We start from the raw sequence: 26,664 nt of genomic DNA on the forward strand, positions 1-26,664 counted from the left end.
ACGTATTTCGATCTCAACTGTGAGGTCGTCTACAGTATCTCGTATTTTACTCAACTGAAGAGATCCATCGCATTCTACACGTTTTATTCATCATATGTTCCCTGAATCTAACCTCCAGAGACCGTTTTGTTTGACCAACGTAAACTTGATATTCTGAAATAGGGGTAGAAGCTTTTAGTGAACCTCGATATCGCAGCCTCTCCCTTTTCTCGATGACAACCTGAGTTGTCCTCTCCTTGGATCCGTCGATTGTCGCTGTTTCAAATATATAAGTAAGTTTTTTATTTGTCTCGTTATCGCTAAACGGAAGAGTCTGCATTCAGCGAACCATGTGGTGAAAAACTGCCATCTTATGTTGGAAAAAAAAAATGATTCGACGAATTGGGGATTACACGCGTTTCTGTAAATTTCGAGTTTGAACGATGATCTTCCTTCTTTACTTATACATCCAAAAATGGAAGTTATCCCTCCTTTTCTTCCTCGTGCGTGAACCTGATATCCTTATGCAGATTGTTGATAACCTCCAGAACCTTAGATGAAGCTTCCCGTTTAATCACGCTGAAAATATCCTTGACGTTCCTCCACCATTTCGCCGACAGTAATTACAAGGTTTAAACCTTGTTCCTTTAGCTTGGTTTCTATATTTGCCATGAAAAGATCGCATAGAAATGGGGATAGGGGATTTCCTATGGGGCAACTTTGGTCTATTTGAAATTTTTTTTCTCGGATTTGGAACCACACACAAGCTCGCTAATCGCAATTAAGTCCTAACCCTTCCTTCCCAAGCTGCATCAGACTCGTGAAGATTAGGAGCATCCTTAACAGGGATGCTCCCACACATCAACCGATGATCAACTTCCAGACTAAATCTAACAAACTCGACAACGCTACGCCAAGCTGTCGGCGACAAACAATTACCCTATATGATCTTGTACCAACTTTTCGAACCCTCTAAGCAGAATACCCTTTTCGAATTAGTGTAATCAGTTTTGTACCTTTTAATTCCGCTTTTTTTGCTTATCCTTTGACAGATATGCGTATTTCGACTACAACTTGTAATCTTCCTCAGTGTCAGTTATTCACTGAGGATAACTAACACTGAGGTAGATTACAAGTGGTACCTAGTTGAAATACGCGTATCTGTCAAAGGATAAGCAAAATAGGGTGGAATTAAAAGCGCAATACTGATTTTACTCATTCGAAGTACCATATAGTAAGATTTTTCAAAAAATATGTAAACTCAGGGCATAATGGGAGTTTTGATAATAAATCATCCCTATTTAAGACCTCCCTGAAGAAGGACCAAACCTAGGGCCAAAACGTTAGATGAAATAGAATTAGAATCACCCCGCTTACAACTTATCCAGACCGAAATGCCAATCGTAGAGGGATAATCTTGGGGATAGTGTTGCAACGTCAAAATGTACCATCATCTCGCCCTTCTCGATGATTCCTGACGCCAATAACTTTTGGGTAAACTCCTGTGTGTTCTTGACCAAACTGGTCGGGAAAGGTTTTGGCATACTTTGGAACTTTTTGACTAATCACTATCCAATTTGAGGGTTGGGGATTCCTCAACTAAAATAATCTCTCTCATTTTTTTGACCGGGCATGTGAATTTTAGGAAGACCTTTGATCCGGGGATGAATGGGATTTCCTTCCTTCAAACGAGCCGCTCCGATAATGGGTTTACAGTCTTTTAGGGTCTTGTCTGTCAGTCTAATTAGTTCCGGTAGTGGATCTTTTCGTAGATGTCTGTTGTACATATATGGTCCATCATTTATCTTCTTTACCATGTGTTCGTCGTAGTCCTTCTTGTGCATAAAACCACCGCGTTACCTTTTTCTGCCTTTATGTACAGTATACTGGTTTCTTCTTAAGTTCCGTTAAACTCCTTGTCTGGTCTGGATTTCCCTTACTGTATTGTCCTATTTTCATACCGTCTGCTACGATGTTCCTGGCTGACGTTTTATGTGATCGCTGTTTCCTTGTCTGCGATGATCTGCTTCGCGTCTGACTTCGAAGTAACCGCATATCTTAATCCCCTTATTGAGGTGTGTCAATTGTTTCACTGGGAACTGTTGCGTCGAATGGTTTACAGTACTTTTTCGATTATATCACGAATAAAAAATAAAATCGCGTGATATACTGGAGCGTGATAAAATTGAAACTTTTTTTTTCGAGTGCATTTATTGACCAGAATACACTGACGCACAAAAAAAAACCTTACAAAAACTGAACAGAAAGGCATTAACATTTTAAGAGGATGTTACTGGTTTTGAGAAAAGTAGGGTCTGGGACTATTTGGGCAGGAGCACCTATTTTGGGCACTTGCTGCCATAATTCAGCCAATTTTGAACCGGTTGACTTGATTTTTGAGACACGATCAGATAGGCACAGTATCTAGCCATGTTCAAAAATTCAAGTCAATCGGTTTGAAATCGACTGAGTTACAGCAGCAAGTGCCCAAAATAGGTGCCCCTGCCCAAATGGTTCCATATCCTACCTTCTCTTGTGGCTGCGGACCAAATTTAGTCTTTTTCAAGCATGTACCGGATTTGTACCAGTATTGATGGAAAGATAAATTCCAGATCCGACCCCCAAACACATGCTCGCACGGTTTCATTGTTCTACATGGAGCGAGGTGACAATAAATTGGGGAGTCGTGAAAGTAAAGTTTGGGAAAAATGCCCTATGCAGCATTTAAAATATATCTCACTCGTCACAATTACATATAAAATTTTCATTATTGTCTTGAACAAAGATCTAGAAATCATTCTGATCTACTTTTTCTGGTGCATCATAGAGCGGTGTAAGGCTTTCCTTTGGATTTGTTCAAGACCAACATGTGAAACGGACGTAACAGACTTTGCGAATTTCTGTTTCTCCCGTTCCTCCTAGGCGTATTTCCATATTCGTACAATCTCTTACCAGTAACAGGTTGAACAGTCTCCCCTCTATCTGATAACGGAATAAACCGAATTACGCATAGGAGGGTCGGAAGAAACTTACGCGTTCAATAGTTGTTCCATCCTTTTCACATGTTGGGCTTTCTATACTAAGCTGAGGCCATAACATTCCTGTTAATACAAACCAAATGCAGACCATACTCGAACCAGAGCGACTTCTAAAACTTACCAAACATTTTGTCAAACCCACTTTGAAGAATACTTAGTCAAAGTTATATATTTGTACATCATTGCATTTGTTACATAAATAATTGAGACATTTTAATACGTAATTCAGGATAATCGAGTACGGCGTAAACCCTCTGATTCAATTGTGATACACAGAACGATACACTGATCTGCAGAATATCATTTCTAAGAAAACTTATATGTGCTGTTTAGTTTGGCGTACATTTTGAGTAATATTTCTGTGGATTATCATAACGTGATATAATTGAAAAAAATATCGTGCTAGAATCGAGAGTGATATAATGGAGCGTGATTAAATAGAACCGTGACAAAATCGAAAAACCACTGTACTACGAATACTTCCGGAGTGGTGGAGTGGGTGTCTTTCGTTGCTCTGATCTCGTTCCGTAATGGAATACAATAGTGGAATAAATGACGAGTTCAAAGTAAGCGAGGTTGTTGCAGCAGCGGCGAAACAATCTGTCATGAAGAGGTTAATTAAGGTTAAGGTTCAAGAAGTTTTTGATGCACTTCAGGGGGTTTGAAATTTGTTTTGGAGGCTTTAAACCCTTTTCAGAGGCGTTTTAAGAGATTTTAAGAGCATTTAAGAGTGATTTAGGGAACTAAAATGTGCTTTGGCCCAAATAAGTTACTCTAAAAGCACACGCAACTTCCATCTGGTCAGTTAATTTACATTTTAACTCCAAATTACGTAAAGTTGTGGCTTTTTTTTTCATAGGAATCACAAATTACCTCGTGTTTGATGTTGAATCATTGAGGCAAAGCTTACATATTTCTCATAAGTGTGTATTGTCACTTGTGATGCTGTATTGTCATAAGTGACAATACAGCATTACATGTGCTATGAAACACCCATGATTCATCTAAATCTGGTTCGTTTGTTCAGATTAGGTTCCAAATGTGTTGCGGAAAACTTGCGCGTCTTTTTATTTTGACAGCTCTTTAACTTGTGACAAAGAAGGTGCAATGAAGTAACACGTAACATCAGGCGCTTTTTTGTTGTGTTGAGCAGCAAATCTCTCACAGAGCTTCTGTTGTAGTATGTTAGTTGAGTGGTTAATACTCCTGGTGTTCATACACCGAGTTTGGACATATTTTTTCAAATTTTTATTATTCCCTGTAACTCAAGTTGCATAACGATTCTGAATCTGCGCTTTTTGCGTTTCAAAGAAGAAGAATTGTGTTCTGTCGTCCTTAATACGATCAGTGAATAAATTGCACTGATGTTGCTGTTACTGGCTTGGAAACAAGTCGTTTCGCTTGGGTGGTCTTGTAGATGTTTTGAGAATCTTTATAAAACCTAATAACTTCTGTTCTGGTTTAATGATGGTTTTAAGGACCTCTGCTAGTCTTCGTTATTTGGACCGAAACACCCCTGATAGGCCCTTTAGATCCTCTAAATCGCTCTAGAGCGTCCTAAGACTCCCTGAAGCTCCACGGAACCTCTTGAGACCACCTGAAATGCTCCTTAAACATCCTATAACTTAATATTGAGACTGCTTGAATCTCCTTGAGATCCCCAGAAACCTCCTGAAACGCCTTTGAAACCTTTTACGACACCATAGGACACTCTTGAAACCCCGAGGGCACTCTAAAACTCCCCTGAGGCCTCCTGATACCCCCTGAAACCCTCTAAAACTCCTTGAAATTCTCTTTAAACCCCTTAATACCCTGTAAGGTCTCTGAGATCTACTGGTACCCTCTGAGACCCTCTGGGATGCTCTGAATCGCTTCATACCCCCCGTAGCGCCCCTGAAACCCTCTTGTAACGCCCCTGAGATCTCCAGGCACCATGATACCCCCTGAAACGCCCTGGGTTCCCCTTGAAATGCTCCTGAGCCTCTCCTGAAAAACACTGGAGACACCCTGAAATCCCCAAATTGACAGATCCATTAGCGAAAAATACACTTGTTTTGGTAGGGTTTGAAACTACGGCTACGTATCGCTAGTGTGACGCTTTAACCAACGAAGCCACAGAACAAGTTAAGATCCTGCGATATAGAAAGTCAAAGTGGATTTAAAGTGCCATCGTAACCGGGTTCGTCTTGTGCGGGAGATTGACATCTAAGAGCCGAAAGAGAGATTAAGTTGTAAAAAACGGACCCGGTAAGGGTGGCGTTTCGAATCAAATTTGACTTTTTATTCCACAGAATCGTAACTTGATTTGAGGCATTGGCGTGGATGTCCCTGTATGGGATGAGAATCGCAACGAAAAAAATCGTAATTGTGCTTGTTCAACGAGTGGACTACTTTACCTACCAAAGGTGACTCTGGATTCACATCTTACTTTGTCCTGCTAAACTCCTTCGCGAGATAACTGTGGATTCCACGGTTTCTAGTAGTAACGTATGTCGAATTAACATTCCTTCGCTTTCCAGAACGTAAGGCAGTGGTGCTCATCCTGCGGCCCGCGGGCCGCATGCGGTCCTCCAAGCCTTAAGATGCGGCCCGCGGAGTACTTTAAGACGATTCGATATTTTTGAACGATTATTTGAAATAACTCGTCAAATTTATTAAGAAATCAAACCAAAAAAAAATTGCTGATCAATTTTCACAGTGTTGAACACAAATTAAATGATAAATAATAAAAAAAAAACAATCCGTTCTGGTAAGATTCAAAATCGCAACTCCGAAATATTTCGGCATTTCAGCTAAGTCACGAATCCAGCTTATAGTTATTTATAAGTGGTACGAATCAAATGAAAGTTTGTTGAAAATGTACTACACTTGAATCATTTAAAAATTAGTTGCAGTTTTTAAGCGCAGTCAATGCAACGCTGAGCAAATATTTCACATTTTGTCTTTCCGAAGAACATGAAACACAAAGCACGAAGTTTTTGGAAAAATATAAACAAATCTCAACTTGGTTGCCAATATTGTTTAATTTTCACTGTTTGTTTAAATTTCTATTATAAGACTCACATGTTCTTCGAAACAAAACTTACGAATATTTAGAGAAAAATTTTAAGCAACTCTAAGCGAAATATATGGAGAAACTCAAATCATCCTGGAGAAAATAAACCTGAAGAAACTCAATGAGAAAGTTGTGGCGATACTGCATGGAAATTATAGGAGCATCTCCTAGAAAAATTTTCTGGTGCCACTCTAACAGAAATTTCTTACACAACTTTCGAATAAATTCCTCGACCAACAAAAAGAGAATTTTCAAGAGTAACTACAAATAAGATTCCAGGACCAACTGCATCAAGACACAAAATATGCCTAGAACGCCTGAGGAAAATTTGAACAATAAATTTGAAGCAACTTATGCAGCAACTTTAGAAGATAATGTTAAAGAAACTTCCGGAAACAATTGTTAAAAATCTAATTTTTGAGAAATTTAATGGTGAAGTATTTCATCAACTTTAAAAGAGACTTATGGACAGAATTTACTAAAATCTTCAAGAAACTCCTGTTTTTTTTTTTGGAAAAATCCGGAAGCTATTCTTGGAGATTTTTTTTTTTTTTTATCTTTATTCAAGAGGTTTTTAGCTTGAGAGCTGGTTCTCCTCCTTTGGAGAAATTCTCGGAAACGATTAATGAGGAATTCCTGAAGTAACTTCAGGGCAGTTCCAAAGGCAAATCTAAGAGGAGTTCTTGGAGGTGTTCCAAGAGAATTCTAGAAAAACTAAGAGAAACTTCAAGAAATTTCTCGAAAACCTTCTGGAGCAACTCCACAAGAAATTTTAGGAGAAAACCCAGCAAACCATTTTGGAGCGATTCAAAAGAAATTCTTGTAAAAGCTGCTTGACTAGTTCTTGAATTGGCTTCAAGGCAATGCTAGGGGCAACTTATAAATTGTTTATTTGAATTTCAATTTGAAGCTCAAACGTTTTTCTCAACCAAACTTATAAATCTAAATTGAACAGTTCAGATTTTTAAAAAATATGCTTTAGAATTGTTCTTTTGTTTGTTTTGTGCATCGATGTTTTATGCGGCCCGCAGGTCGATCCCGAATTGCAAATTTGGCCCGCGGTATCCTCCAGCCTGAGCACCACTGCCGTAAGGACATGGCTGGCGCCGTTATTGACTTTCCAATGTTGATCTCGAGATAGCAAGTAATCGTATAAGATGTTGCATAAGATGATAAAGTGGAGGCCATATGCGTGCATGCCTCCATTTGGGCGCATGTAAAATGTACGCATATAGCCTCCACTTTAACATCTTATTCAACGGCTTATACGATTCGCTGTTGGGTACATTGAGAATGGTTAGCTAGTCCCAAGATCCTAGGTCCCAAGCTGCATTCAGTCCTTCTCTGTGTAACTTCGATTGTTCTGGTCAATCATTAAGTAGCAACTACGATGTGTTCGGTTATAATTGCTTTGATTTACTACAAGCAGTGGCAATTTGAGACGCCTTGGCTTATTTTTTACGAAGTTATTTTGATCAGATACAACCAGCAGTATCTGATACACGCATCGGTATTTGAACGGAAACTGAGATTTTTTTTATGTTATCAGGGAACGAAAAACGGATCACGCCGAAACACAAACGCTTTGTCCTAAGCGGTGCATGTCGGTAACAAAGGCCTTCCGCAACAAACGCACTCTCTAAAATAAAAACTCTCATTTTTGAGTAACACCCATGCCGCACAGGGACTGTGTTGGAAACACACATTTTTTAAAATTGCTCGTACGCTCACATTTTTGTAAAATATCAATATTTTCGGTATTTGAAGGTGGTTTATAAACCCAGTGAGGTTGCCATGCCGAAATTATTGCAAATACATGCTCATGTGAGCGTACGAGCAATTTTAAAAAAATGTGTGTTTCCAACACAGTCATGTGCGGCATAATTGTTTACTAAAAATGTGCAGGCCGAACACATTTTTGAGCGTAGCCGTTTTTGCGTGCATGTCAGGCGATGAGAGCAATAAAACAAACATCGCTTGCCGTGCGTGTGCTGATATTTCGGCTTTTCTGCTGAAATTTTCGACCCACATTATCGAATTCATAAACATTTGGACGAAATAGGACTCTTGCAAACCTCAGAGTCTAGTTTCAGTTGTAAAACAATGCGAAAATCACGATGTGAATAGAACGAGACAAATATTTCTACCGTTTTTGTTGTGAACAAACTTGGGAGCGATTTTGTCATTATCTGCTAACGAAAAAACAAAGCGTTGTTGTCGTGCCTTCTTTGTTGCCTATTTTTCGCTTGCATTGGCATATTTTGCGTACACTGGACTTAACATTATCAATCCTTAGTTATTTTTGTAAATAATAAGGTAAATAAATAAATTCATTCACAAACAATCGAAGGCCAAATTCTATAATATGAACAAACAATATCCAGGAAAATATCCATTTTGTTCCCTAATCACCACGAACAAAAAGCTCTCTTTATCTCAATTCATATTCGCAAATGGCTGAACAAAAAGCATGTTTTCCAGTCTGGCGAGCACGCGGAAAACCCTTATTTCCATCATCACTTAGTTGGCAAACAGCTCCGCCGCATACAGAGCGAGCGAGCGGATCAGACCAAGCCAAGTCAAGGCAGAGCACGGACCTCGCCCACAGATTGACTTTTCCTGATGCTCTTTATTTATTCTTCACCATCCGGCTTGAGGCAGGCCGGACGGATGACGACGGCTCGAATCGATTCCACACATAGATGACGCTTACTGACGCTGTTGATGATGATAACGCCGGTGATGATGATGATGATGGTCGTTTTGTCCTTCGACCCGTCGTAGTGCGAGTTTGTAGCCTAGGTTATGTTTACATGGTGTCTCTCCACCATACTCGGAAGTACAACGTCGTCGTACAACGAACGCAGGACTGAATGCTGTGTAGAGCCGTTCGTTCGCTCGGTTAATGGCAGCAGCCGGAGTCGTAATCTCGTAAAACGACACGCATCGAGGAGCGCGCGCTAACGGAATGGAACACGGTCCACGCCTGAAGCACCGCGGGACTCCGCCGCCGCTAAGGCGACCAACTGACACATTTACCGCAATAATCAGTGCGTTCGTTGGGAAATGGTGGGACGATGGGGTCGGCCAAGAGAGGTGGCGGCGAAGTGTGTTGGAGTGGAAGAGGAAACGAGTTTTCACAAGAAAGCAAACAAACGCTGCTGCAGTTTTCACAGAAGAAGCTAGGGTTAATGGAAGGAAAGGACCAGTATGGACTGAACTGCGAAACGCACGGTTTATGTTTGAGTTACAAGTTCAAGTAAGTACGCAACACGCTGTGGGTACGTACTACGTATACTGCAGAGTGGAATGGTGGTGGGCAACCACTGCGTTAGTTTTCAAGGCTTGGGACACATTACCGCAACAGCGGTTTTGGTGTTTCCTAGCAAATTCAAAGTTATAACGTTGCTTTTAGCCTGTGTCATATGAATTTCAGATTGGAATTGCAGTTTAACACCAAGATTGAAATTTAAATTATTTTCAAAACCGTTTGCCCCTTGAATGAAAAAAAAAACATCTTTCGGGAGTTTTGTATTATGTTGGTTTCCCTTTTTTCCCATCAGATAACGCTCCACCTTCATCTACAATTGGATCGCGTCTGAAATTCCTACAACAGTCTTCCAATTTCAAAATTAACGTGAGAACATCTGTTGTCGTCATTTTCTTGAGTTACGTGATTTTGATTTTCCACAGTCAACCACCAACCCAGCACATTCTGCTGGGTGATAATTAAAAGAACAACTAGAATTGTGTGGATATATGGGGACCGTAGCCGAATAACAATAATTAAAAGAAAATTGAGGTTTACGATTCATTCATAAAGTATTTTTCTTGTATTTTTTTTATTTGACGTTTCCAATTTGTAGAGAGCTTGGGACTCGAGAGCGTCTCTGATACTCGAACTACGCACATCACTCGATCCATCGTCGCCTTGATCAACCGTATCAGTTTTATCCGGGAATCCGTATTCGTGCATAATCTGCCATAGCTGTTCTCGATCGATTGTATCATACGCCGATTTGAAATCGATGAACAAGTGATGTGTGGGCACGTTGTATTCGCGGCATTTCTGCAACACCTGGCGGATGGCGAACATCTGATCCGTTGTAGCGCGTTCACCCATGAATCCAGCCTGGTATTGCCCCACGCACTCTCTTGCAATCGGTGATAGACGGCGGCATAAAATTTTAGAGAGTACCTTGTAGGCAGCGCTCAGTAGTGTGATCGCGCGATAGTTCCCGCAATCCAACTTGTCGCTCTTTTTGTGGATGGGACACACGATACCTTCCACGCACTCCTCCGGTAATATTTCCTCCTCCCAAATCTTGGTAATGATCCAGTGTAGTGCTCTCTCCAGCGCTTATCCACCGTATTTTAGAAGCTCGCTTGGTAGTTGGTCTGCTCCAGCGGATTTGTTGTTTCCAACCGACCAACCTCCTCCTCAATCTCTTGGAGGTCAGGGGCCGGAAGTCTTTCGTCCTGTGCACATACTCCTAGATCTGTTACCACGCCACCTTCGGTACGTGCAACGTCGCCATTGAGGTGCTCATCGTAATGCTGCCGCCACCTCTCGACCACCTCACGCTCACTCGTGAGAATATTCCCTTGATTATCTCGGCACATGTCGGCTTGTGGCACAAAGCCTCTGAGCGAGCGGTTCAGCTTTCTCGTAGAACTTTCGTGTGTCCTTAGCGCGGTACAGCTCTTCCATCGCTTCGCGATCTCGTTCTTCCTGCTGGCGCTTCTTCATCCGGAAGACTGAGTTCTGTCTGTTCCGCGCCTGTCTGTAACGTGCCTCATTCGCTCTCGTACGGTGTTACAGCATTGTTGATTCAACCAATCAAGCCTAAAAATGAACCAATAATGGGGAACTAGCATTCAAAATTTGAGTTTTTTGTGCTATTGAAAAAAATTTACAGTTTGTTGAAATTTTTCAAGCACATAATTAAAATTTGCATCCTCATGCAAATTTGAAAATTTGCACCACCTGGAATCAAAAAATAACTCAATTGAAATCCCTTGGTCTGGCACACAATTTTGCGCGAAGACACCATATTTCTAAATAATCAAGATCCTGAGTAACTTTTCTCCAACGCCAAGCGTATAGTAGAGCACCGTCTTCGTCGGTCTTGGACGATGTTCTTCCAATTTTCCCGAACGTGTAGAGATCGAATCTTTGTACACTTGGTACAACTCGAAATTCATGCGTTTGCGCCGCAATTCAGAATTGTCCGCAGCACACTCCGAAAGTTTTTCGGTCTACCTCCTTTAACGCCCACGCCTCGTGACAGTAGACGGCAACCGGAAGAAGCAGCGTCTAATATAGAAAGAATCTCTTTGAGTTTGCAAATTACGGGACCTATACTGATTATGCAATCTGTAAGAGGCTCTAGTAGCAACTGCAATACGCCTTTTTACTTCACGGGAAATGTTATTGTCACATACTTGGTCACATATCACAAGTGTTCCAAGATAAACAAACTCTTCAACAACTTCAAACACATCCCAATCAATCACTACCTCATCTCATCACTAACACCACTAGGCCAGTATCTAACTCTACCCGCCATCATGTACACGGAACCGCCAAACTACCCAAAATTGAGTTCTTTTGACGCAATTCCATGGTTCGGCCCAATAAGCCAAAATTTGAGTAAATCGATTAAACTCAAGCTAGGTAGATTGCCTTTACCCCCGCTAAAAATATACTCAAGAGTAGGTAAATTCAACCTATGACCCCCCTCATTCAACTCAATTTTGAGTAAACCGACATTCACCCAAAATAAGCTTATTGGGGTTAAGGACTCCTTTTGGGCAGATGCATCTCTATTTGTTTTTGACAACATCGGTGAGCCAGAGAGGGAAATCAACCTAATTTTGGGTAACGAGTTTAGTCGATATACTCAATTTTGAGTAAAATCGACCCAAATATTAGGTAGTTTGGATTTTCCGTGTACTTCGTCTTGGTAGATTTAATCGTCAAGTATATCCTAGCTATCTCTCTCTTCAATATGAGCAATTGCTTCCTCCACTGCCCTACGATCGATGCCGATGAGATCAATATCGTCCACAAAGCCAAGGAGCATATGTGACCGCGGAATGGAGTCCAAAATTCATCTAGGATCATCCGCAGTTTAAACATTTAATCCGTCGATGATTGGCCCTCACGAAAACCAGCCTGGTATTCGCCGACCAAGGACTCCTTAAGAATTATCAGTCTGTTGAACAGGACACGCGACATCATATGACGAATTTGAAAGGGTAATCCCTCTGTTCTTGATACACTCTGTGCCCTTTCTTGTAGATTGGGCATAGGTATGAGGCTATCCAAGTAGCTGACAGGCAATTCTTTATACTCCCAAATCCTTGCAATAATCTGGTGGGTTAATTGATGTAGCTGCTCGCTTTCGTGCTTAAGAAGTTCGACCGGGATTTCATCCTTCCCGGCAGCACTGCTGTTTTTTCAGTTCGTTAAGGGCCTTCTTAATTTCATCCAGTGTTGGTGGTACCACTGCTTGACCGTAATCCATTTTATAATCCTGTTCCTGGGTGCTTCATTCACCATTTGACAAATCATTGAAGTGTTCCTTCCACCTAGCTGCCACCATTGTTTTGTCTGTCAGCAAATTTCCTTCCCGGTCATTGCACATGGCGGACATTATGGCGCAGTCTTATGCCGCGCACCTGCATAAAACCTCCGCATATCGTTCCTGTTCGTACTTTCCTGCGCTTCAGCAATCGCACTCTGATCCTGAGAAATATAATATTGTGATTCCGTTTCTGTTACATCTGTTTTTCTGAAATTTTGTGATATCAAAGACAAGTAGACGTAACACTGACTGAATTTCCATACCATATATTTCAGGATCCTGTTTACTTTGACTTAGCGAGTTGATGTCTTTGGCAAAGTTATTCGCCTGCCCAAGTACTTGCAGATGATGTGCCCTATGATTCGAAATTTTATCGCTAGGCGGCGCTAGAGAGAAACTAAATTTTAAATTGTTCATATCTCAGAATCCTGATAATTTTGAAATATGTTGTCTTTGGCAAAGTCGTTAAGTAGATCAAGGGCTTTCAGTTGAACTACTGTTTGGTTCGAGTTTCTGCTACTAGGTGACACTAGTAGCATATTTGCAAAAACATAGAAATATTAGTTATTGGCTAGAAAAATTTCAATAAGCTGTAATTTCTTATTAAGTTCTGAAATTTTGATTGCTAGTTCCTCAATTAGTTAGCCATAATTCGTACAAATTTGGGCTTGATTGGTTGACTTTACACGGAGTAAGAGTGTTTCTAGTAAAATACTCCAAGCCACACCGCAATTCATTAAACTACTTTATCTTAGGGTTAAGGAGACTCGCTACATCAGCGTAATCACCCTACATTATTGGTTTGCTGCACGATATAAATCTCAGATTTTACTACGTATTATGAACTAGAAATTGGATCGTTTGCTTGCTCACTAGTTGTGCACAATCGATCCAAGTTTCAGCTACGTCATTGCAGCAGAAACCGAAATTTATACCATCAAAATCGTCAGACAAAGCGTGGAAAAAAAGAGGGAGCAATTGGGAAAATAACACGGCGTGGCGTTTTTCGTTAAGCTAAACAATTCAAATGAAATATTAAACATTTATGACTAATATCTCTTTTGTGACAAACCAGCACAATTGTGCTGTTAATCGATAACAGTTTTGCATATATTTTAATCTGTTTAGACTTTGTTTTATATGATGTAAACTGTTTCAATAATTCAATCATTACTTATACCTGTATCTATGTTTACCTTTTGTTTACGTTGTCTGTTAGATTTACCGCAACAAGGTAAACAAAAAGTAGATAAAACCGTAAATCATGAAAAAGTTTTATCTGTCACATATTTTTTTTATTTCCGACTTATACAGGTAGCCAAAGTTGGAAATCTAAAGACATAAAGTAGTTTTTTCAAATGAGCAATATTAATTGTTTGTTGTAAAATCTAAGAGTTCTGGAAAGCCAAAGTTGAGCCATTTGTATGGAGATTTACCTTTTTGTGCTCCGTTCGGAAGTGATATACGTATGGAATAGCCAAGTGTCTCCATCACTTTGAAATTGCGTTTATTGATTTATTTATTTTATATGTATACAGCCAGAGCTTCAGTTAGTAAAAAAGCCAGCGCATTTGTCTGCTACAGAGGGATAATATTCTTCAGGCATTCCTTCAGAAGCTCTTTCTGACTTCCTTCATAAATTGCTTCTGATTTTACTACGGAAGTTATTTCTCAAATTTTTCCTAGCGTTCTTCCTAAGATTCGTTCCGAAGCTCTTTTTGGAATTTCTCCAGGAGTGCCATCAGAGATTGATCTGTGTCAGAATTATTTCAAATATTTCTGCAGAGGTTCCCTCGAGAGACCCCCAACAGATCTTACTAAAATTACTCCAACAGTTTCTTCTGGTGTTCCTCCAGGAATTAATTCTGAAAATGCACAAGAAGTTTTTTCTTTGATTTGTCAAAAAGTTCCTGTGGTTTCGTTTTTGAGAATTCCACCTGCAATTCCTTCTGGGAATTCTTCAAAAGTTTCTTCTTGGATTTTTCAAGGAGTTTTTTTTCTGAAATTCTTCAAGGAGTTTTTTGGAGTCTTTTCTAATATCTTCCAGAAGCTCTTTCGAGGGCTCTTGGGGGTCCTACAAAATTTTTAAAGAATGACCAGAAGTTGCTTCAGGGATTTATCCAAGAGGTCCTTCAAAGACACCCTTTTTGTGAGAATTTCAACCGGTATTTCTTCAAAAGTTATTTCCAGAATTAATCTCTTCCTTTTATAATTTCTTCAAGAGCCTTTCGGGATTTTCCAAAGAGTTTCTGGAGTTTTCGGGGAAATTCCGGAGTGACTCTGGAGAACTTCAATTGATATTTTCACAGGGGTCTATCCAGTACTCTTTCCGAAATTCGCTGTGATTATTCCAGGAGATTTTTTCCCCTTGAATTCTTAAAGTGGTTCAATCGGGCATGCATCCAGGAGTAACAAGAATCCTCCAGGAATTATTTTTGTGATACTTTCAGGAATTCCGTCTAAGATTTCTATAAAGGTTTTCTTTAGGAATTGGGGTTCATTTAAAATGTCTTCAGAAGTACTTTTACCGGAATTCTCAGAAGGAAATCCCAGAGAAATCTTATCTTAGAATGAGCTTTTGAAGGAAATCCTGGATGCGATTCCTAAGTAATTACGGAAGGAGTTTCTGAATGAATTCCGGAATAAGTTCTAGGAGGAATCCCCCAAGAATTTTTTGCTGAATGAATTCTTGGAATTTCGGAAAGAATGTCTGGAAGGAACTTCTTAAGCAACCCTGGAAAGAACGTCTGAAAGAACCTTGAATTAATCCAGAGAAAATTCCTGAAAGGATCCCACAATGAACTTTTGGTGTAATCTCCGGAGAAACACCTGAAGGAATTCCAGAAGAAAGTATGAGAAAAATTCATGAAGGAATTCTAGAAGGAGTACCTGGAATAATCCCAATAAGAGCTAATGAAGAACTTCGCAAGAAATTCTTGGTGGAATCCAGGCAAGATCTCCTGCATCAATCCCAGGAAGAACTCTTGGAGAAATCTCATAAGGAACTTCTTGAGATATCGAAGAAGATACTCCTTGAGGAACCCAATACAAAAAATCTTGGAGTAATCCCGGAGATTTTAAAGGAGGAATCTCAGAAGAAACTCCTCACAAAACTCCAGAAGACTTTTGAAGAAATTCTAAAAGGAAAAAGTGGATTCCGGAATAAATCACGATTGAAATTCCCAGAAGGATGCATTTTTGAAAAAAATCTCAGATGAATCCCAGTAGCAACTTTTGGTCAATTTTGGAAAATTTTGGAGAATCCCAGAAGGAACTTCAGGAGGTATTCGTGAGGGAACTCCTGAGGAAATCCTCGAAGCATTTCCTGTAGATATCCAAGAAATACTCCAAAAACTCAGAAAGAACTCTATGAAAAATCACAGAAGAAACTTCTGAAACTTTTGAATAATTCCCAGAAGGAACTGCTGGAAGAATTCTTCTTGAAAAATCCCAAAGATCTTCTTGACAAATCCAAGAAGAATCTTTTTGTGTTTCCCAGATTCAATTCTTGGAGGAAACCCACAAGAAACTGCTGGAGTAATTTTAGTAGGAACTCCTGAGGTTCTTTGAAGGAACCTCTGCAGAAACCTGGGAACCTCTTAGATCAATCTCTGAAGGCACTCCTGGAACAATTCCAGAAGGAGCTCCTCAATAAATCTTAGAAAGAACTCTAGGAAGAACCTAAGAAGAAGGAAAATCAGAAGGAATTTATGGAGGAATTCAGAAGGAACTTGAGCAATTGGGGAATATCGGAGCACTTATATTTGCGTATCTATTATTTTTGGAAGCCGTGGAATGGCTGATGTATATTTTTAGTAAAATAAAACTAATTTGAAAAATTTTACTTTTCTCGTACACCAAGTGGAAAGGCTATACGTTCACTCAAAAAACGACCATACCAATCAACTCAGTTCGATGATTTGAAGTGATGTCAGTATGTGTGTGTATGTGTGTTTAAAATAAGTTCACTCACTTTTAAGGCACTTCTCATTGATATTTTTCGGATTATAACTCGAATTGACAAAACAATTAATCGCATTTGTTACTAATTATATTCTTGTTCCTGATGGTTTTGCTTTGAGGAAGCCCTGCTTTTTGATCATTGCTATAATTGGTACTATGACAAATTGATTGCTTGTGATTCCTTGAGCTCAATTTATTTCAGGATCATGTATCCTATAAAAAAACACAATAATCCAATTGTTTAGAATCATTCCTTATCTTGCATATAACAATCCCAATTGTCACGATTTCATTGATAATCATTGCTGAAAGCTGTCAGTAAAGTTTAAAAAGTTGCTGTCACCAGCACCACACACTTTCTTCCTTCAAGGTGAAGTCCGAAAAGTAAAGACAGCTCACCCTTTTTATTTGCTGCAACTTTACGACCTGTGTCACGACGGTATCAATGCAATCGTTTGGATTCCACCGCGCATCTAAGCGAATTTTGTTAGAAATCCGAATACGACAAAGTGTAACAATGTGTGTCCCATGGCGAGAAAATGCATCTCGTTCATGGGTTAACAAATCGGTCGGGAGCAGGACGTCGACGTTAGGTGAATCGTGTCGTGTTGTCGTCAAAGCAAAAGATATGGTCGGTCGGAAGGTCTTCTCGAAAGGTATCTACGCCCCGGGTGCTCCACTCGTCGTCGTTGTCGTCGTCGTCGCCGTGGGACGTCCCATTTGGTGTCACTTTCACAGAGGGTACCGTTTTGTGGGGTATAACTGATCACTTTCTTCTATCTTAATTATGTAATCGCAATTTTCGTTTAAAATGATTGTTTTATATTTTGTTTTCCAATCAATATCAATTTTTTGGTTGAATAAAGAATAAATTGTTGAACAATGGTCACTTTAACCCCACTTTACGGCACAAACGATTTTTCTGCACCTTCAAGTCCACTATTTCTTTTACAATTGATACAATCTTGTGCACACTGAAACACTGAGGCCACGAATATAATTTCTCTTTGGCAGATATGACCGACAGCCATCGTCGTAGTCGCCGTCGTCGTCGTCGTGAGAGATCGCCGCCAGCCGTGGATCTAGCTTTGTGGGACCTGCAGGCCCCTGCAGACCTATGAAGAAATAAATAAAGTACAGAAATAGTCGCCGTCATCTACGTGCTGTCGTCGTCGGAAAACAATTTCATAAAGTGAACCATCCCATCGCTGGTCCCGGGCAAGTGGAATGACGCTCGAAGAATTCGAAGCAAACAATATCAGTTGCAGGGGCAGCCGCAAAAGTAGCAGCGATAGGATCAGCTTGCAACAGAAGACTGTGCCATTCAGTTGCGCTAGCTGCTCTGGCTAGGATAAATAATCAAGCCCCGGCAAAATAAGTTCACCCCGCGCTGTTCAAGGGGAAGGCCCCGGGGTAAAAGGGTGGTAATTCAAACGAGGAACCCATCCATCGTCGCGCTTTAGATTGGACTCGATTCGAACCAGGACAAAGAAAGTTCATCCATCCAACTTGATTTAGTTACTTTTAGTTTGAGTCATACCATTTGCCCCATATCACATACCTCATAAACACACCCCGAGTCCCCGAGTCGTCGAGACACATTGATACGATAAGCTCTCATACATAAACGGTTCAGTCCAGCCACTATCGACCACAAGGAAGGACACAAAGTCAAAGTCTACATCTCGCACACTGCAGTTCATCATGTCCCGCTCAACGGCATCCACCCAGAGGAGGCAAAGATCAAGGTAAATTATTCTATACTAGGTTGATTGTATGTTTCAATTACGAGGATTGCTACTCATGACAATCTGAAACATGTTTGTTCTTTAGCAATAATACTAAATGGATAGCGAAGTAACTCGAAACTATCCTATAGAGCATACTTGAGGATCCCCCGTAAGAACTTCCTCTGGGTCCTTCTAAATACTTCCAAGAACTATTTCCAGAAACTACCTTCTAGATCTTTCTCGAGAAACTTCCTTCAAATGCTTCCATCAGGAACATCATCTATAAACTTATCTTAAGAGCTTATCCAAAAAATTCTTTGGCGAATCTGGGTGTTTTTTTTTTTTTCAGGTGTTCCCACAGAAAGATCGTGGGAGATTTATTCAGGGATTTTTTCGGGATCTTCTTCGGGGATAGCTCCAAGAATAAATTCGTAGATTCCTCCAAGGTTTTCTTCGAAGATTTCCTTTTGCAATTCTCACAGAAATTTCTCCACAAACTTTCTTCTGGAATCTATACTATACAAGGATTTAATTTCTCTGGCGAAATCATTCGAGAAGTCCTACTGGAGTCTCTTCAGGGATTTGTACAGGAACTTCTTTTGAGATTTTCCCAAGAGTTTCTTCAGGAAAACATTCAGAAATGTCTTCGAGAATTTTCCAAGATTTCTCCAATTAGTACTTTGGGGATTTCCCCAGAAATTCTTACGGAAATTAGTACAGGGATTCCTTCGGGTGCTCCGTAAGAATTTTTTGATGCTACCAAAAGTTATTTGGAATTCTTCCAAAAATTCCTTCAATAAGAATTCTTCCATTACTTCCGTCGGAATTGATGGAGAATTCTTTGGAGGATGCGTCCAGTATTTCATCCGGGAATCTCTCCAGGAGTCCTATTGAAAATTGTTCCGGGATTTCTTTTTTTCTTTTGAGAGTTCCTCAAAGATTTTCACGTGGACTTATACAACGAGTTCTTTAGGGATTTTTTTCAGAAAATCCTACGGAAACTATTCATATGTATATGTATACATTTTTCGAATGATCACACAATCACTCCTTCGGATTGCTTCAGAGGATATTTTATGAAATCCTGGAGAAATTTTCGAAGGAATTACTGGCGGAATATCCGTACAAACTTGCTGGTGAAACTTCAGAAAATGTTCCCAATGAATTTTTTTTTCTCAGAACAATCTCCGAAAGAGATTTAATCCTCCAAGAAAGTCCTCGATAAATCCACGAATGTATTCCTGGAGGGAAACACTAAGTGATTCCAAGGACATTCTCCAATGGAATTTTTACGGAAATTTTCGAAGAAATGACGGTAGATTTCTCGATAGACCTTTTTTAAAGGAGTCCTCGAAGGAATACCCTAAACAAACTTGAAGGACTTATAGAAAGAATCACAGAAATAAATTTCGGAAGAAGTTGCAGAGGAATTCCTGAACGAATTTTTGGAGAAATTTTCGGATGAACTCCTGAGGGGTTCCCCAGAAAATTTTCTGGCTAGAGAAATTCTCAGAAAAAAACGAAGAAATTCCCAGAGACACCACATGAGGAATTTCTGAGAAATATGAGTTCGGAGGATTTTCTGAAGAAACTCTCGGATAAATTGTAAGGGAAACCCTTCAAAAATTCGTGAGCAAATTTTTGAAGGACTCCTCGGAGGAATTCTTGACAGAATCTTCGGTGAATTTTCTGAAGGCATATTTAGAAGAATTCTTGAATGATTTTCGAATGAATTCCAAGCCTTTTTTTGTAGGAATTTCTGGAACAACTCGTGAAAGACATTTATGGGTGAATTTTCTAAACTAATTTCTGGATTTTTCTTAAAAGGGTTTTTTGAAAAATTCTAGGATTTTTTGAAAAAAAAACCTCGGAAGAAGTCTTGAATGATTAGTGAATGGCTGAAAGAATCCCCGGAGGAATTTCGGAAAGATTCTTGAAAGGAAACCTTAAACGATTTTCAAAGACATCTTATAGTGTAGAATTAGCTCTAAGTTAAAATACACATAAATAAAAACAAAAAAAAAGACATCTTATGAGAATTTTCTTGCTGAGGCCCCCAGAGGATGAGACAATTTTCTGATTCTAGGAAGAATTTTCGTAAAAAAAACATGACTATTTTTTGACAAATTCTCGGAGACTTTTCTAAAGAGATTCTCATATGAATCCAATTAGGAATTCTCTACAGAATACAATTAGGAATTCCCAGAGGCAACTCAATAGGAGTCTCAGAATAAAACCCTAAAAAAATCCCAAAGAAATCGTTTGAAGATTTTCCAGATAAATTATTGGAGGAATTTCCGAAGAAATTCCTGAAAATGTTACGGAAAATCCCCGGAGTAATTTATGGAGTCTTTCGCGGTGAAATCCCCGAAAAAAAGGAATTCTCGCACAGACTTCTGATTCCTCTAGGGATTTCACCAGACACTCCTCCGGGATTTGGAACATCTCGAGAGGTTCCTTCAGGAATTGTTTCAGTGCATTTTTTAGTATCATCAAATTTCTCTTGAGATTACTTTCAGATACTCCGTCAGGGATTTTTCCTTGTATTCTTCCTTACACTTGGGATTCTACCAGATATTCCTCTATAAAATTTCTCCAATTCCATCTAAAATTTATTGAAATCCTCATCTCGCGTACTTTAAATTTGCGATCATTTCCTTTGAACATTCTTTCAGAGAGTTTTTTTGAGGAATTTTTACAAGTAAACCTTCAAAATTTCCATCAAGGAATCGTTCAGGATTTTTTTCACAGATTCCTTCAGAGATTTGTCCACACTTTACTACAGGAATGCCTTTTGCAATTGCTCCTTGGATTCCGTAAAAAATCTGCAAGGGTTCCGACAGGAATTCTTGAAGGAATTCTTTCAGGAATTTATCCAAAGCTTCTTCGGGGGAACCTCTGGGATTCCTTTACAAATTTCACCTGGAATTTTATCCCGAATTCTTACAGGCACTTTTTTTTTTAACTCTTCTTTAAATTACCATCTATGGTATGAGTGCCGTAAGTAATCTTACGCTCCCAAATTCATCCTTTTCGAACACATGCGATTACGGCACTGATTGATTCCGTTCTTTTTGTTTTCATACGTGCTAACTTCTCACAAAAAAAAATACAAAAAAAAACAAAACAATCAGCGTTTCAATCTTTTGTTTATCGTAGGATAAAAGTGGGAGCCACAAGCATAAAAAGAGAAATAATACTCTATGTATAGGATTTTAGAAACGTTGTTTTCGGAATTTCTCCTGTTTATTTTCACCGGTAATTTCTTCAGAAATTCCTCCAGGGATTCCTTTGAATATTTACCCAGGGATTCCTCTATAAATTCTCTCAGGGATTCCTTTAGGAATTCCACCATAGTTTTTTATTTATGAATTTTATCATGGATGAATTCCTCCAGAAATTCCTTCTGAGATTTCTACAGAGATTCCATAAGGAATTCTTTTTTAATTCATTGAATTTATAATTGTTTTGATTATCGGCAACGCAGTCTTTTTAATTTGTAAAACGAGTTTTATTATTTAACCCGACGTTTCGGCGCAGGTCGGGTTAAATAATAAAACTCGTTTTACAAATTAAAAAGACTGCGTTGCCGATAATCAAAACAGCTATAATAGTACAGTCGAACTCTCATCCAATGAATTTATAATTGTATAAAAAAGAGTACCTTTTTTGAGCCACTATAACTGTTTTTTTCAGATTTTTAGAACTTGAGTTTGGTACTTTGATATAAATTTCAAAGAAAATCTCTTTTATCGCCTTTTGACAGCTGGACAACTGCTTGACAGATCCGTCAAAATCCAACGAGGGGTGATTCATCGAAACACTCCCATACAAACTTCAAACTTATTTTTAAATAGGTTCCCGAGATAATTCCCCAGGAATTATCTCAACACCACTATAACACTAGGGTGCGAGGCCGCCATTTTAAAGAATCCAACTTCTTTGTATGTAAACACTTGTGTATCCACAAAGCATTTCATTGTGGATACACGATAGATGTTGGCTCCTGTCAGATGCATTAGGTGTGATTAGGGCTGCCGCATACGTGGTCTATTTAGCTTTATTTTGGACTTGATATTTTTTTATTTGATTGAGATATTATTTATGCACTGGATTTTATGAATCAATTATTGCGGAAAAAAAATCCAGCGGGGTTGCGGTGGTTTTGACCGCCACAGTTGTTCCACAAAAGTCAAAATGCTCGGTGCACGCTAAAAAGCACTCACTCAGTTAGTTGTCATAGAATTAAAAATAAAATGAAACATTCTCCATTTTTTGGTTTATGCAAGTTTATGTCATCACATTTACTGCTACAATATGTAACTTATTCTTAAACTGAACTTGGTTTAGTTTCAGCACGTTTGTATGCAGCCTAACGCCATTAAACATAATTCAAGTTTTCGACAGTTTATTTTTGTGGCAAGGTTGTTTGCATGCTTTTTAGTGTGCAGCAATTTGACGTTTGGGGAATAGGTCTTCTCTAACTTCATCATTCCGCCAGGTTGGATTTTTTCTTTGGATAAGCAATACTTTTGCATCAAAATATAACCATTTTTCCACACCAAACTTTTGAAAAGGGCGTATGAAAAAATAACCTTAATTTCTTATTCAAAACATTATTACTCGAAAACGGTTTGCTGGATTAGGATAGGGCCCATATAGCCGAGGCGGTAAACGCACGGGTATTCAGCATGACCATGCTGAGGGTGACGGGTTCGATTCCCGGTCGGTCCAGGATCTTTTCGTAAAGGAAATTTCCTTGACTTCCTTGGGCATAGAGTATCTTCGTGCCTGCCACACGATATACACATGCAAAATGGTTATTGGCAGAGGAAGCTCTCAGTTAATATATGTGGGAGTGCTCATAGAACAGCTGAGAAGCAGGCTTTGTCCCAGTGAGGACGTTACGCCAAGAAGAGGAAGAGGAGGAGGTTTGCTGGATTGAAATGATGTCATCGAAGATATTTGAGGATATTTAAAGGACTTTTAGAAAAAAAAAATACACTGAGAGTAATATTCATGGGGGATCTATGTTAAATGTCACATAATTTAAATTTTCCAAAAACCTTATAGTTTTATTTTTTTTTATTTTTTTTTCTGTGTAAAACTGACTTCCAGCCATATTTTTTTCAAGTAGCCAAATGCTCAAATGCTTCTAACTAAGAAAATTAACAAAAGGAAACATTTTTTGAGATTTTTTATACAGGTACAGGTTTCATTTTCGAATGAGTGTAATCAGTTTATAGTACCCCTTAATTCCGCCCAATTAATGAATTTAGATTTCCATGATAAAACAATGTAAAATTGTTTTCCTACATTCAATCATACTCCAGGACTTTGTGAAATGTATATGATTTATTTTTATTGTTTTACAGTTGTTTTCAAAAAGGCCTTAAGTAAACAGGGTTAAATATTTGACAATGAAAGAACTCAAGAAACAACATCAGTTTGATACTAACGAAAATTCGATCGAGTCAAACTAAGATGTTTGAGAATTGGTTTCTTTTGACTGTTAGTTAAAGATCAATTATATCTTTGAGTGAAATCCAACTTTGTAGTACACTGGAACCTCTTTTAATGCACATTGGCGTATCTAGGATTTTTTCCTAGGGGGTGCCTGAGGGGTGCCAGTTTGAGTGGCTTCCAGGTTGTTTTGCTTTTTTTTTTTTTGTATAAAGAAACACCGATCCACACTCAATTTCTTAGCTCAATGATATACTGCGTCGCGGGACAAATTAGCCTGAAAATTCAAACGAGCTGTAATTTAAAGAACAGTTTTTTTTAATCCGAACCGTTGTACTGACTTTACATTCTCCCCGCCAAGTGAGTTTGAGAACTTGATAACTTGATTTCGTATAATACATGGAGTTTGTATTTTCAGTTTGAACTTTACAATCATCACAACCCCTTTGTTTTGTGGATTGAATACATTGATTATACATTGAATACATTTTCAGAGCAATTATTAGAAGTGTACATCTCTTAAACTATAAAATATCCACAAATTTGCGTGTAACTTATATTCATCGTGACATCCTCTTTGTTTATTGCATGATAACAGCCCTTATAAAATAGTTTTCAAGAACAATTGTAAGAGTATTTTTTTTTCCTATTATGGAAATTAAGCCACTGCGTCTAATAAGCTGAACTTTTGTGGCATTGTAAGAGTTATAAATACTTGAAATTGTAAAATCAGGATACATATTTGCATTTTTGGTTTATAACAAAATTCGATTTTTCTCTTCAGGATTCTAATTCTATGCTATAATATAATACAAGAAATTTGTGCTTTCGGCAAAACATTGTTTCGGCAATTCCTCAGGCAATATGCCCGGCAATTTATTTGGAAATTGTTTAGCAAGTTATTTTAATTAGGACTTCTTTTAGAAATCTCTCAGTAATTCCTTTGAATTTGGCAAATTTCTTCGGAAATTTCTTGAAGAATTTATTTGGTAATATGTCTGGAATTTGATACTAAACACCTTTTACGCATCCTTTGAAAATTTCATCGGAAATTACTTTGGAAATTCCACTAGGAGTTTATTTGGCTTTTTTTTTATTTCGTTGACAAATCTTTTGAAATGTTTTCTTGGGAGTTCTTTCGCCATTTTTTTAGTAGACTTTCAAGCGATGTTTTGTTAATGTCATCAATTCTTTTGGGAATTCTTTACAATTTATTTTTTGGAAATGTCTTCGGCAAACTATTCTACTTTTTTTCGGATTTTCGTCGATTTTTTGGGCTTCCATTATCTATGCTATAAAGTTTTTCTTCACCAATTCCTTCGAAAACTCCTTCGGAAATTCTTTTATAAATCGCTTCCATAATTTACATAAAAATTCTTCAGACAATTTCTTCTAGATTTCTTCAGTAAGTATGAAAGGAATTTCTTCAGTAGATGATTTCGGAACACTTCCGGCATTTCCGATGTCAATTGCATGGAACATTTATTTGGGAGTTTTATCAGCAAATCATTTGAAAATCTTGAAAACTTCTATTATTACTTTAGGAACTTCTTTGGCAATTCTTTTAGAAATTAATTCGGCAATTATCTTAGAGATTTCCTTCGGGAATTTCTTTGAAAAAAAAATCTCTGATGGTTCTTTAAAAATTCTGTTACTGCATTTACTTTTGGAATTCTTTCTAAATTTTTTTCAGAAATTCCTTTGATGATTTTGGAAAATTCTTTGAGAATTTCTTCGAATTTGTTTTGTGAATGTTTGTGGAAACTTTTATAGAATATATTTCGACAATTGATTGTGAGATTGGATTCGGCCAATTGCTTAAAAAAGCCTTACTATTTTCATCAATTCCTCTGGTAGTTCTTATATGAATTCTTTTGGAAACTACTTTAAAAGCTCTAAGGTAATTTTGATGGAATTTTTTCCAGCAATTTCTTTGGGAATTTTTCAGGAAACTTCTCGTGAATTTCTAAGGATTTTCTTCAAGCAAATCCATTTAAGAATTTTTGAATTTCCAATTCAGCAATTTTCGGATGCAATAAATTCAAATACATATCAATCATATAGAATTACAAAAGTTATCACGATAAAATTGCCTGAGAAATTTGCAAAATAACTAAAAAAGAAATTGCTTAAATAATTACGGAGGAAAAGCCATTGAAATATGAAAAAAAAATCAAAGAAATTGTTGATTGCATTCCCAAGAAACGTAACTAGCTGAATATGAGTTTCTTAAACTAAAGGTCACTTAAGAGTGGTTTGTTCCTCTCCTATAATGCTTAAATGTTTGTTGGGTTCCAATGAAACTACCGTAGAAATTGTCAAAAAAAAAACAACCATGCCTAAGGAATTCTCAAAAAAATATCCATACTGCGGTTTAGCAAATACGGAGCCGTGTGTTCTCGAATCCCAACAGAACGCGATTTTTTTCCACAAATTCATCTCTCATTTTGTCAATTAGCAACATTCTGTGCCTTCTAATTTGTTACAAGTTAACCCCGTACATTTCTATAGGATTTCACTAGAGATTTATCTAGTAATACCTTCAAGGATTTCTCGGAAATTACAACTTTTCCCAAAATTCGTTTAAGGATTCCTCTAGAGATTTATATTGGGATTCCTTCAGCTAGAATTCCTTGAAAAAGGCCAAGAGGAGATCCAGGTATAATACCATGATTAATTTTTAGAGTAACGCATGATTCCTGGAAGAATCAAAGGATTTAGAAGAATCCCGGCAAAAAATCCAGGAGAAATCTCTAGAGGGATTCCTGCAGGTATCACAGTAAAAATTTCTGGAGGAGACCTAGGAGGCATTCCTGAAACATTAGAAGCAGCAGGAATTGCTTATG

General features: G+C 38.4%; 1 protein-coding gene across 4 annotated transcripts in view; it reads left to right on the forward strand.

Annotated features, from left to right (window-relative positions):
- Positions 1 to 26,664, forward strand: part of LOC109420026 (receptor-type tyrosine-protein phosphatase kappa) — a 651,236-nt gene that overhangs the window by 77,695 nt on the left and 546,877 nt on the right. For 2 of the 4 annotated variants that reach the window (XR_009997479.1, XM_062850369.1), the window contains exon 3: positions 17,640 to 18,373. The exons of the other annotated variants lie outside the window; for them this stretch is intronic. Coding sequence is in view for 1 of the 2 variants with exons in the window: in XM_062850369.1 (XP_062706353.1) it covers positions 18,330 to 18,373 (44 nt within the window). In the remaining variant the exon portion in view is untranslated. The remainder of the gene's footprint in view (positions 1 to 17,639; positions 18,374 to 26,664) is intronic. 4 annotated transcript variants of the gene reach the window in all.

The sequence above is a fragment of the Aedes albopictus genome, chromosome 2, assembly GCF_035046485.1.
Source record: "Aedes albopictus strain Foshan chromosome 2, AalbF5, whole genome shotgun sequence".
Taxonomy (NCBI): Eukaryota; Metazoa; Arthropoda; class Insecta; order Diptera; family Culicidae; genus Aedes; species Aedes albopictus.